Raw genomic sequence first — 13,268 nt, forward strand, 5'->3', positions numbered from 1 at the left:
TGTTCTGTGTATATATTTCCTAATAAAAATATTAATTTTTAAAATAAATTATATTTTTCAATAGAAAGCTTATCATATTCATATATTTCAAACACAGCCATTGCTCCCAGAATTCAGATTTCTGCATAAAAATCAAGTTTCTTCAGTCAGCCATATATTTAAAGCCTAGAAGTTTAATTTTGAAGCAGTGATCAAAGAGTGAAGAACCAGTGTACCAAGTAGCAGGTACAAAGGGAGACACAGCCTCCCACAAAGTGGATTAGTATTGGGATTCTTACCAACATAGCTCCACATAAATTTCATTCCCCTCCTGATTATATGATTGTCTAAATCTGACATAGTTGTTATCATTTTTATAAAAAAGTTACATTTACATTCATATTTTGATTAAAAGTTTTAGCTGAAAATCTAAAAAATGACAGATTAAATTTATGAGGGAGATGTATTGCTAAACCAATATTCTAATATACCAATGGATTGTTTTTTTCTGACCAAGAAGAGAGGTAGAATTTTCTAGTGGCTCTGGCAACTACTCTTTACAAATAATTTCAGAGGGCTGTGTTTTAAGATGGCAGCTTCTGGAGAGTCCGCTTAATAATGGATTGGTAGAAAGGGTTGGGGAATCGACTGGCTTAATGCTTCACCCTGTTGCCAGTGCAAAAAGAGGAACACAAGGCCTGGCACATACCAGGTGCTCAACATGGTGTGTGTGGAACATATGCATGCCCACTTGCTGAGACTGGGGCTGCTGAAAACATTGAGAAAGGAATTTGGTGCCAATCAGGCTTACAATTAGACATGGTCTCTTTCTGGTAGTTTTAGGGATAACAAATTTTGCATATTCATGCTTTAATTATGCAGACCTACTTTCAGGGGTACCTTTGGCTCAATTTGATATACAGACCCCAACAGCACCCTGGCTTTTTTTCTCTCCTGAACTGTATTTGTTTCTTTAACTTTACATGAAATTGCTTGTCAAAAGGAAATATGCCCTTGCGAGAGTTGGCCTAATGACAAGCATCTGCATGGACTTTATTCTTTGGGCTGCACATCACCACTCCTACCCCAGCCACATTTTCGAAAATCTCCAATTCACGAAATTGCAAAAGTGAAAGCGTCTTGGAGATCACATGGTAGTCCTAGCTCCTCCATTTCTCATATCGCTAAACTGCAACCCACAGAAGTGTGAGGACCAGCCAAGGTCATCGCAACATTGACAACACAAGACCCCGAGCGTGAGTTTCTCCACTCTGCTTCATTGCTCTTTCACCTCAACTGTGATATGGGGTGGGCTTTTCAAATTCAAAAGAGAAAGGAAGAAATACTCTCCAGTGCCACTTTCAATGATGGACATTGCCCCCAAAGTTCATGGATTTCTGTTAAGGAACTAGAAAGAACCGACCTCACATGGAGCCCGGAGGCAGAACCTCGTGCAATTTTAAAACTAGAAATTTAAATATAGATAAAACACCGTAAGCATCTGCTTTCAACCGTTCACCCGTTATCAGTTGTGTGCAATACAAGCCGGTTTTCTCCCTCCTTCATTTTCAAAACGACCTACTCCAGCGAGGGGAGGCTGAGGCCCAAGGGGAGGAAAGTGAGAAGGAAAGGCCAGCAGGGGCTCCAGGAGGGCGCTACGCGACTAGGCCAGGAGAGACGCCCAAGCCCTGGCCCGGGACCCAACGCAGGCGCTGTGCGCACGCGCGTGTCCGGGACGCTGCAGGCCCGCACCCCGTTCCCCTGCGCTTTATTTAGCCCTTCAGCGCTGCCTCCTCCCACACCCCAACGTCCCAGGTTCTGGGATGACAGTGGGTGGGACGGGGGAATCCCAGGGCACTCTCAGAACACGACGTTTTGGAAGATCCGGGATGGGTGGGTGAGCAGGAGAAAACACAAGGACGTTAAGGGCAAGAAATGTCGAAAAGCCCGCAGCCAGCTCTCTGCAGCAGTCCGAGCCGAAGGCTGGTGCCGCGCCCCCGGGTTGGAGAAGAGACACGGAGCGGCCGGCGCGCGGGACCCCGACGGGCGGGGCGGGGCCTTGCTGTGGCTCCCGCGAAGCCCCGCCCCTCGGACCAACCTCCCGCCCCGCCATTGGAGAGCGTTGGGGGCGGGTCGGAGGGACCCACCTCTCGCCACCAGTCCCCGCCCCACCCCGTGCCCGCCCACGTTTTCGGCTTTTCCAGGAGCCTCAGGACGCAGGGAAAGGAAACACCCGGGGCTGACACCGAGCCCCTGGACGAGGAAAAAGCAAGCCCCCCGGCTTCTCCTCCCGCTGGCCTGGTGACGTCACCAGAGGTGGGGCCTTGTGGCTCCGCCCTCGAGCCCCTGGCTCCCTCCTCCCCCTGCTTGTCTGCGGCTCTCGAGGGCCGCAGGAAAGCGGCCCGCCTGTGCGGACACCCACGTTACAAAGTGCTGCAGTAATCCCGCGTTCCCTCAGCCCCTTGCTGTCCACAGCTTATTGCACCGCCTTGTTTTGACCCCTTCTTTCCCTTTCTCTGTCTATGCATTTTCAAATGGCTGAGTGTGGGGACCCGGAGATGGGTGCGCAGATGACAGGTTGCCTGGAGAAGTAAATTCGATTCAATACTGCTTTAACCGTTTGCATTTCTGGTGCTTATTTAATACAGTGATGTTTTGTCGTGTATTTTTGGAACATTTTAGAGAGTCGATTTCTTTTCTTTTTTTTTTTTCTTTTCACGGGCTTAAAGTTGGCCTATGCTTCTTTAGCATTTGATTAAAGAAGCTGGGATTTGGGCTTCCTTTTGTGCAGAAGGGAAAGAAACCAAAGCCAAATGTTTAGAAAGAAAATAGCCAGTTTTATTTTGCATTCTTAATTGAAGCTGTCGTGGTAACACCTTGCACCTGTCACAGACAGCTGCAGAAGCATTTCGTTGGATAGTAGGCTACGTCTACAGAGGGTTTGTGCCCAAGCATTAAAAGGCAGTGCAGGTGTGTGTGGGTCGCGGTGTGCGTGTGCGTACGTGATGTACGTGTGCGCGGCCCAACCAAAAACCCCCAGAGGCGCATCAGAACCAGAAGCAACCCTGCATACTAGCAATTGCCTCGGAAATTTCCTAAAGCTCTTAGAGTTAGTAAATCCCTAGTATCCGAAAAATAGTCTTTGCAGAGGCTCCTTCCTCCACTCTCCTCCGCCCCCTATAACAGGTGTTGCTGTGTGTCCAGAATCGTCCTGTCGCCCGCGCAATCGTCAGAGGTGGTGAAATTCACCGAGGGCAAGCGGTGTATATTTCAGGGGCCCTACGTGTGCATCCCTGGCCTGGGGGCGTGCGCGCTTTGCAGCGTGTGCGGGTGTGCGTGTGTGTGTGCGTGAGTGTGTGCTCACCCGCTCCAGCCTGAGCCCAGAGCTCAAGTGCTGGGTGGGAGAGAAAGAGGGTAGGCAAGTGCTGGGGACAGGCGGCTGACGAGGGAGGTCGAATTAATAGAGCTGGTGTAGCTGTTTTTCCCTCCCACTCCCGATCTTTTAAACCCCACTGCAACGTAGGGAGGGGGCTGGATTCTCCGTTGAGCCGATGGAGGAGGGGAAGCAGGTTGAAACAATCAAGTGGGCGCGCCGCAGGACTCCCCAGCTCCATGCGGGGAGGGGAGAGGGAGCCCGTGTTCCACGCAGAGAGAGGCGGGGTTGGGGGGCCCGGGGAACAACGAAGAGGCGGGGGTGGCCGCCGGGATGGAGAAGCGGCCACTCCCGGGAGGCGAGAATTTGTTCAGATGGCACATTAATTGAAGATATTTGATTAATTCCAGCTTCTGATGACTATAAATGGCGATTCTCTACCAAGGTGTCTTTATTTAAAAAAAAAAAAAACGTTCCGTGTCATCCCCCACGTCAGGCCTGCTCGTGGGCGTGCGGCTGTACTTCCCCCGCCCCCTCCTGATGGAGTGAACCATTCCCAGCTCTTCCCCCTCTCCCTCAGCCTCTCTCTTTCTCTCTCTCTTCCTTGCTCCCTCTCTTTCTCTCCTCCCTCTGCCTTCCCCGTGCATAAAGTCTCCGTCGCTCCTGGAACTTGTTGGCAATGCCTATTTTTCAGTTTTCCCCCGCTTTCTCTAAACTAACTATTTAAAGGTCTGCGGTCGCAAATGGTTTGACTAAACGTAGGATGGGACTTAAGTTGAACGGCAGATATATTTCACTGATCCTCGCGGTGCAAATAGGTAAGTGTTGGTCCGGCTCGCGGCAGGCGGCGGACAGCAGCCGCCAGACCCCTGGGGTCCCACAGGGACTGACTGGCCCGCGGGCTGTCCAGGGGTGCAGAGAAGCCTCCAAACCCCAAGGGCGGAGGCTTCGGCTTCTAGGGATTCGCGGGTCCCGGGCTGGTTTTCCTTTAAAAAGAGACTCCAAATGTTTGACAAGAAATGTGTGCGGCCGGCAGTTTTCAGGAGGGGTTTTTACCCCCTTTTATCCAAAGCGCACGTCCATTTTTCTTTCCCTCTCAGGTTAGACCAGGTTTGGTGCGCTCTGGGGTAATGCACTGGCCCCTGCGATACTGCAAGGTATTATTTTGAAGGGTCGAAAGGTGAATGCAAGTACAAAATGGCTAGGCAGCTAGAATTGGAAAGTTTATGTGCAGAAAGCAAAGATATTCCGGGGCTCAGACTGCTGCATTTAGAAGTTTGTCATTCTCCCGCTTCCCCTACCCCCACATCCCAGCTGCAGCGTTTGCACTGGGCACCGCAGACCCAGCTGGGGGCCAAATTGAGAATTGTAGGAAACCCCGGAGTATATATTTTATATGCTTAGCATTAAGGAGGTTGGATTCAGCCAAATTTACATATAGGCATCTGCATTTTATATACGGGAAAGGGTTAAGAAGTGTTTGCAATATGTCATGTCGGGTGTTTGTTGTTTTTGTTTGGGGTTATGACAGATTTATTTAGTTCCCATTTTATGTTAAGGAATGTGAGTACTAGTTACACTGTCGTGGGGTTTTAAAAGTTAACATTTTTCCATCCAGAATGAAGAAGACGGTATGGAAGGGAGCACTAGAAAATCCCTTTCTCTGATGGGAGTCAGAGCATTAGTTAAGGTGGCCTAAAAGTGAAAGTGAAGCAGATTATTAATAGAATGGACAAGAGAAAAAATAGATATTCTTCAAAGGGATTTTCTGGAGACCAGGGAATTGTTGCCTCCTATCATTTCAGGCTGTAGCATTCTTTGCAGACAAATCCTCGCAGTATTGGGGAGGGGGTGCTTTAGGGAATTGATTTGGGGCAAGGAATGAAATGCATAACATTTTTCTTCATGAGAAATGTGGAGAAACGGGGTTTGGAGTTATCAATACATTAAAATGGATTCTTTGCAGTGAGTTTTTGTATGCATTTGACATGATTTTGAATATCTGATGGTTTTTGCATGAACATTATAGGGCTTTTAGAGTGTGTGGATGCGAGAGGTTGGCGTTTTCCTTGAATTCTAAGAAATTACTTGATGTTTTGAATCTGTTTTAAATCTTTGACAGTGCAAAGAACTGCAATAAATAAAGAACAATTCTAATTGGAATAAATCCCTTAAATGTTTGAAATAAGTAAATGTGGCATTTTGCAATTATCCTGCAAATTTGTAGAGAGCAGGAGACAGCATATTTTTGATATAGGGATTTTAATCACAGGTTTGTGGCTGTTTTTCTGGTGGGAAATAACCTTGCTTTGGAGGAGTTTAAAGATAGCAATTGTGCATGCGGAATACGCTTGGAACACATTAACCTCGGCCTGAAAATGACCATTCGTTGGCTGTAGAAATGCAATTGAGCATATTTGTTCCCAAATGTCTGCCCTTTCCCGCACTAGAACCTCGATCTTTAATTCATGGCTGGGAGCTGTCCCAAATCACTGACATTTGGCAGCAAAAGTGGGGGTTGGGGAGGGACAGGAAGGTGGAGAGGGTGGTGAACGCAAATGAAGACACGGTGGGAGGGAATGTGGATGAATGAGAGATCGAACAAATGAATGAACGGGTGGAAATGGCACAAGACTGGACACTGGAGAGGTCAGAGAATGAACCTGGGTCGTCCAGCAGAGCATCGCCTGAAGCCAGGTTCAGAAAGGACAGCGAGTGTCGTGCGGGCTGCGACCTGCCTAATTGCGTGAGCCTGCAAAATATGTCCCGCGCGCAAGCTCCCAGCCTCCCAGAGCGAACTAGAAACCAAGCAATTATATCCGCAAAAAACAGAAAAATTCACTTTTTATTTTACACACGCACACACTCACACATGCGCGGTGTGGAGGGTCTTCTCCAGCCGCGCCAGAAAAGATAACGTGACAGTAGCAATTCCCGCCCCCGGCGAGCCCCAGTTCCCTTTAAAAACTGTCAGCGCATCTTAGGGGCTGCTTTTTCGCCACCGAGTTTTAGGGGTGAAGGTAAGGGGTAAGGAGAGAGGGGGAGCAGGGGTAAGAGAGGATGGTCTGTATTTTATATCGTTTCTGCGCTACAAAGCTGCATTTGTGGCAGGCATTATAGAGAAGGAAGTGTAGGACTCATTTCATTGTGACCATGTTCTATCAGAACAAAGATTTGTTTATTCGTTTCTTCCATCTCAGTTTTCTATTTGATTTTGCAATCGCAAGGGCTTTTAGTATTTCGCGTAGTGGGAACCGAGAGATTCCTGCAGGTTTACGTATCTGCTGAGCTGAGGTCGAAGTTAAACTTAGTCCCTTCCCCAGCGCTTCCCGTTCCGGATTAGAAAGCCCAAGGCCGCCTCGCTCTTCCGGCAGCAAGTTGCAAACGGTGCGTTTATGGCGGCTGCTGCAGGTTCGGTCACCTTCCCCCTGATCTGCGTCTGGACCAGCGGCTGGGGATGGGGTGGTGTAAGGTCCTCCCCAGGGACATTCACACACAAGCTGTGGTGGCCAGAACACTGCCCAGGAAAGGGCCGAGCCCAGAGTCCTGGGCACTAGAGGCCGATATGGATTGAGAATTTTCTCCCCATCTCTCTGCTCCCCTCTCCCCAACAATGCAGATCTGCGCTTCTTGCGCACCCTCCTGGCACCCGGGGTTCTTTTGGCCTCTGGCCATCTAACGTTTAACCGGGTTCGTTGGCTTTGAGGTGAAGAGAAATGGCCACCAAGTCCGGGCTTCGCGGGATTTGACTGACCTGAGGCCAAGAGCGAGGACCTCGGTACGGCCTGAGTCGTCTCCTCCTCCACCTCCACGTCCACGTCTTGCCACTGCCCCAGTTTATGTCCTGATCCCTAGTCTTAAGGGACCCGGGAGCTAGAGGCCAAGAGCCACGCATAAGAGGAAAGGTCCCACCCCGCTGCTGGCGGAGTGGCGGCGGATTTGGCGAGGCGGTGGGGCTCTAAGGATGTGTGGGGAGTTAACGAGCTTGGGTTCACGATTTGGCCTCCGCAGAGATTACCAGGGTCACCTGCGCAGTCACATCTGTAACCCTGCCGGGCCCCAGGCCCCTCGTCACCCCCGCCCAGTCTGGGACGAAGAATATGCTCTTTCTCCAGTGGAGCGAAGAGGGAAAACTTGTAGGGATCTCAATGCACACTCCGCGGCAGGCAATCGGTTTTATAATGAAACAATCCATTCCGTAGCTGCTGGTGGCTTCCAGAGACTTTATTAATTTATTTATTCAGCAGTGTTTGCTGAGCGCCCACCAAGGAACCCGAGACCTTCTCGCACCACTTGGGGTCAGGTGCAGCGGTTGGGCTGAGTGCTGGGCCGCCTCTGAACCCTGCCCTCGCGCCGGCACTTTGCTGTCAAGATCCCTTCTATCACCTCGCAAATGGGAGGTCGCACTGCGAAAGCCAGGCCGGCTTGCCGGGGAAGTGTTAGGAAACCAAGGAGCGGGGGAGGAGAAAAATAAAAGAGGGAGGGAGGTGGGATAAGGAGGCGTTGGAAACAGAAAAAGATACCGAAATCATTGGAGGGAGCTGCGGGAAAGGGATGGCTCCCCTACCCGCACCCACCCGCTCTCGCACACGGACAGTCTGCGGGGGACACCTAGTCGGGTGCAGGGCAGTCATCCTTGGGCCACATCTTCCATTCACCTTTAACACTGGCGCTCCCGGAGGCTGGGCACTAGTGGACACCGCGCACTTGGGGCTGAGCCGCGCCGCATTCTGGCGGGCGGGCCGTGGGGCTGCAGGGCAGGGTCGCCGCGCTGCTGACCGATGTCCCCTCCTCCCCGCAGCGTACCTGGTGCAGGCCGTGAGAGCAGCGGGCAAGTGCGATGCGGTCTTTAAGGGCTTTTCGGACTGTTTGCTCAAATTGGGCGACAGCATGGCCAATTACCCGCAGGGCCTGGACGACAAGACGAACATCAAGACTGTGTGCACGTAAGTGTGTTCTCTGGCCTGCGTGGTTTCTGCTCTGGGGGGCGCTGCTGAAATCCGAGAGCGCTGTGCCTCTCTGCCTGCGCTCTGCACTCAGAGCCAGCAAGACTGCACATTCTCGCCTTCTGGTTCCCCACCGCCAGGCCTTGGCCCGGGTCTGCACTGCCCGAGGGAACCCTATGGACTGAGATGGGCGGAGGAGGATCCTTCTGTGTGGGCCCAGTCGTAGCACTCCGCAGACTCACCCACACGCACGGAGGCACGCGCATTCAATGCTCTGGAACCCCAAGCAAGGGGCAGGGAGAGCTGTTTCCAGTTCCCCACTCAGCTTTGAGGCACTCTTCAGCATTCTTCCCTTCTGTGTGAATGGGCGACCTGCCTAGTACTCCCCGAGGAACAACTGGTTTTGGTTTGAGGAGTATTTTAGGTAATACTAGGTTTGCCTAAAAGGAAAGTCACTGGCCTATTTTGTCCATATGCCCTGATGAAACTCCCCTTCAGTACACACCAATGAAGTAAGAGTGTAGACTAGGGAACCCGGGTCCCTCTTTGCTCTTTCGAGGAGAAAGACTGGAGGAGTATTCTGCTTTGTACAATGACTGTCCAAGAGGAGCATGTCTGAGCATCTGATGACCATCTCTGCTGAGTATATAGCTGATTGCAAGGTTTAGGGTAGCCACCCTCCTTACCCCTCCACCCCCCCCTTTCTTCCCACATCTACACACTCTGCCCAGACTAGGACAGCTGTGGGCCCAAGGGAGCCTGGAAGTTCATGGCCAGGCCCACTGGCATTTCTCCAGAGCTTGTCTGGAAGGGGCTGCTCTGGCTGGCAAATGAGGTAACTTAGACCCCTACTGTGGTGGACCTGTGACTTTTCAGCTGCTGCAGACCTTAGAATTACCTCCATCCTCTGCAACACACACACACACACACAATCACACACACACACACACACACACACTTTCATTTTTCAAAAATAGCTGTAAAACAACCCTCCACACACACACATAATATCCCCACAGGTTGGAGTGACCATTTATACTATCCTCTTTTATACTGTGAAGTCCTTCCTTTCCCCCTAAATCCTGGGGTTAGGGGGGTGTTTATTTGAATTCTAAGTAATTAAACAGGGGTCAATTTTGCTGCACACTTTCTTTCCTAAATACCCTGGTGCCCACCAGGAGGCACAGCAGCTAAGTGGCTGGTACCTTCCTATCAGAAAAGGGACACAAGGCTGGGTCTGGGATGCATACCACCTACTCATTCCAAATGTCTGATAATACATAAGAATGTATCTTTATATAGGCAGAAGGTTAAATAGAGATCAGATCCTCCATCATTTGCTGGAACTTGGTTATTCCAAGCTATTTAAATTTTTTAGCAGGACTTTGGTCCTGGAAAAGGAATATGACGGGAGCCCCTCAGAGGTACAAAGCCACACTGGTCCAGGCTCCTCCTCCCTTGGTGGCCTGGTTGCTCAACACCCTACTGCAGCACACCTCTCAGTCCCTCAGGTATGTCTGTCCTCTTCCACCATGTCCCTCTTCTAAGGGCACAAAAAAAGGAAAGAGTCAGACTTCCTTTGGGATGTGCAGGTATGCAGGGAGCTTTCCCTGTACCTCTTGCTTTCTCTAAATCTTGCTATCATTAAAAATTGATGAACCTGGAAGCCCTGTGACCCAGTCCTCACAAACTAGAGACTCGCAGAGGTCATCAGAAAACAGCCAGGGCTCAAAGTAATCCAAAAGCATTTATAACTTTACTATTAGTTAGATTATGGGGTGGAAGTGGAAACAAGGATATATTGAACATGGTGCCTGCCTTCAACGTGCTTACAGTTCAGGCTAGCCAGCATGAGGGAGAGATAGGAGAAAACACAACCAAACTGCGTGGAGGGCGGTCGTCAGTGACCTGGCACTACGGTCCCAGATGAAGTGGGAGCCAGCGCGTTGTTACAGAGACGCACGATCGACCCAGCACAGAAAGGAGACAGCGCCCCAGGGATCGATCACGGGTTGGAATTATATTTAGTCTCTGGGATCTATTTTGGGTTGTCAGAAGAAAGGGGGACAATGAAAAAGGGCAGGTTGGATGAAGGTTGTGGGGGCGGGGCTAGTATCTGAGCCCTGGAGGAAGTGGCTGAGGAAGGTGCGGGGCTCGGGAAGAGAGGGAATGGGCGGACCGGGAGCATGGGTCCCTCGGGGGCACCGCCCCAACCCCAGATCCCGGCCTGGGTGGCTGGGCACTATATCCCAAAGGCCATGGGGGCGAGGCCTTACAGGGTCCAAGCGCAGGAAGAAGACCGGAGGGGGACAAGAGGAGGGCCCAAGCGCGTAAAGCCGGGCGCACTGGGGTTTGCAAAGCAGGAGAAGGCTACAAAGCTGGCCCCTGGCGCTGGGGCGCTGACACTCACCGACCCCGGGGAGGGGAGAGGCAGGCAGGAGTCTCCGGACCGAATCTGAGCCGGGGGACTGTGGGCAGAGAGGAAGGCGAGGGTCCACGGAGGCCCGAAGCAAGTGAGCAAGAGGAAGAGGGAAGTGCGGTGCCGCCCAGAGGAAAACCGAGGGAGGGAAAAGGAAGAAGGAGGAACGGGAAAATAAGAAATCGGGAAACAATAGGAAGGGAGAAGGGGAATGAGGACGGAGGCGAGAGTACGGCTGCGAGGAGGGCGGGGGTGGGGTGGGGGTGGGGTAGGGGTGGGGAAGACAGAAGGGGCGAGGGGGAGGAGAAAATGAGAGGCCAGGAGGGGAGGGGAGTGCTCCGAGCAAGGAACCCATCTTGCAAGCTAAGAGGCTTTAATGGGCGGCAGCTTGCAAGGCTTAGCACTGTTTTCCTAGCTTTCCCCGAGGAGGACGAGCAATCTGTGTGCTCAGGCCGAGGTGCCAGCGCGGCGCAGCTATTGCGGCCCGGCTCCCGGCCGCGGGGAAGGGAATCCAGGAGCGGAAGGGGGCGGCTTCTCCCGTGGGACAGAGGCTTCCAGGGCCGGCGGGGATCCAGCGAGGGCTGGGGCGGTGGCGTTGAGGTAGGGAGGGGGCGCGGGCCGGAAAGGTTTGCAAGGCCGAGAGCGGGGAGTCGCAGGGGCTCAGGCCCCAGGTCCTCCCCGCACCCAAAGTGAACCTGCTTCTTCTGTTTTGTTCCTCGCCAGATACTGGGAGGATTTCCACAGCTGCACGGTCACAGCCCTTACGGATTGCCAGGAAGGGGCGAAAGATATGTGGGATAAACTGAGAAAAGAATCCAAAAACCTCAACATCCAAGGCAGCTTATTCGAACTCTGCGGCAGCGGCAACGGGGCGGCGGGGTCCTTGCTCCCGGCGCTCCCTCTGCTCCTGGTGTCTCTCTCGGCAGCTTTAGCGACTTGGCTTTCTTTCTGAGCGCGGGGCCGGCTCCCCCCGCGCGCCCACCCACACTCACTCCATGCTCCCGGAAATCGAGAGGAAGATCCATTCGTTCTTTGGGGACGTTGTGATTCTCTGTGATGCTGAAAACACTCATATAGGATTGTGGGAAACCCTGGTTCTCGTTTTGATTTCGTTTGATTTCTCGTGTTTTATTTGCCAAATGTTACCGATCAGTGAGCAAGCAAGCACAGCCAAAATCGGACCTCAGCTCTAGTCCGTCTTCACACACACAAAAGAAAACGGCAAACCCACTCCCATTTTTTTAAATTTTATTTTTTGGCACAAGAATCTCAGGAACGGCCCTGGGCCGCCTACTATATTAATCATGTGAATACATGACAAATGATGGGCTCCTCCTAATAGGAAAGAGAGGAGAGGAGAAGGCCAGGGGAATGAATTCAAGGGAGATGTCCACGAGGGAAGCATATAGTGAATAATTCACGCTCACGTCTTTCTTCCACAGTACCTTGTTTTGATCATTTCCACTGCACATTTCTCCTCGAGAAAAGTGAAAGCACAGATTGTCGACTTTGCGTTTTAGAGATAGGAGGGAGAGAGGGAAAGGATTGAGGAAACCGCGGGTGTATATAGGTAAAGGCTGTCGGAAGAAATGCTGAAAAAGTCACTGAGAAGTTAAGCTTTACCTGCTGTTGTCGATGCATCTTTCCAAGTCCACTGCCTTTATTTTCCCTCTTGTTTTAGCTGTTACGCATACAGTAATACCTGAATATCCAACGGTATAGATCACAAGGGGGGGATGTAAAATGTTAATCTAAAATATAGTTAAAAAAAGATTTTGACATAAAAGAGCCTTGATTTTAAAAAAGAGAGAGATGTACTTTAAAACGTTTATTATAAATTAAATTCAGCAAAAAAAGATTTGCTACAAAGTATAGAGAAGTATAAAATAAAAGTTATTGTTTGAAATAGGGGTGTCGTTTGCTTCCTGCCCCGAGCCTGCCTTCTTGGATGAGTTCCCAGGGTCACCGGAAGGGTCCCATAATACCAAGTGCCAAAATCACCTGTTCACCCAAGCCACTTGATAACCTACCCTCGTCACCTAGGACACTTTGCCATATCCCCGAAATTCTATTTACTTAAAGAAGGGAAAGCGTAAGTTAATATTTAAATAAAGAAGTTTACAAAGCAGATATCTCTTCTAGGTGAAGTTTGGGGAAATTGGGCTTGCGCACAGTTGAGAAGACGCACGCAGACGCAATGCCAGCGGGTTGCCGGTGTCCCCCGCGCCAGGCGGGTCACAACCCTAACCACGACTCGCTTTTCCTCTGCGGTGGCCATAGGCAGCATGCGAAGGAACCGCCATTAAGGCTCTAGCAGAGGGACCTAGAGGCTGTGGTCCCTGGCAGGGATCAGGTGAATCCTTTCATAATTAATAAGACTGCCCAGATGAAATGAGGAGGAGACGCGGCCCTATTGATCTGGCAGTGGAGCTGCTTCCACCTCCCCTATTTATAGGCCCCGCATGGCCTTACGGAGGAGTAAACATTGGAGAGTAAACACACGCAGAGAAGACAGGGTAGAGGACTGCAGAACTGGGCAGGCTGGGAGGGG

At 51.2% G+C, this 13,268-nt stretch overlaps 1 protein-coding gene and 1 long non-coding RNA gene across 2 annotated transcripts; one reads left to right on the forward strand and one right to left on the reverse strand.

The window, feature by feature from the left end:
* Positions 1 to 3,903: 3,903 nt before the first annotated feature.
* Positions 3,904 to 12,623, forward strand: NRN1 (neuritin 1). Its single transcript, XM_017680466.3, has 3 exons — positions 3,904 to 4,170; positions 8,154 to 8,298; positions 11,441 to 12,623. Exons 1-3 carry the CDS (start codon positions 4,116 to 4,118, stop codon positions 11,667 to 11,669), a joined length of 429 nt encoding a protein of 142 aa, XP_017535955.1. The 5' UTR covers positions 3,904 to 4,115; the 3' UTR covers positions 11,670 to 12,623.
* Positions 7,556 to 10,951, reverse strand: LOC140846748 (uncharacterized). The gene is made up of 3 exons (XR_012126124.1): positions 10,709 to 10,951; positions 8,011 to 8,263; positions 7,556 to 7,776 (listed from the first exon to the last, which is right to left on the reverse strand). It is a non-coding gene; the product is annotated as an uncharacterized lncRNA (long non-coding RNA).
* Positions 12,624 to 13,268: the final 645 nt, after the last annotated feature.

Source organism: Manis javanica, chromosome 16, assembly GCF_040802235.1.
Source record: "Manis javanica isolate MJ-LG chromosome 16, MJ_LKY, whole genome shotgun sequence".
NCBI lineage: Eukaryota > Metazoa > Chordata > Mammalia > Pholidota > Manidae > Manis > Manis javanica.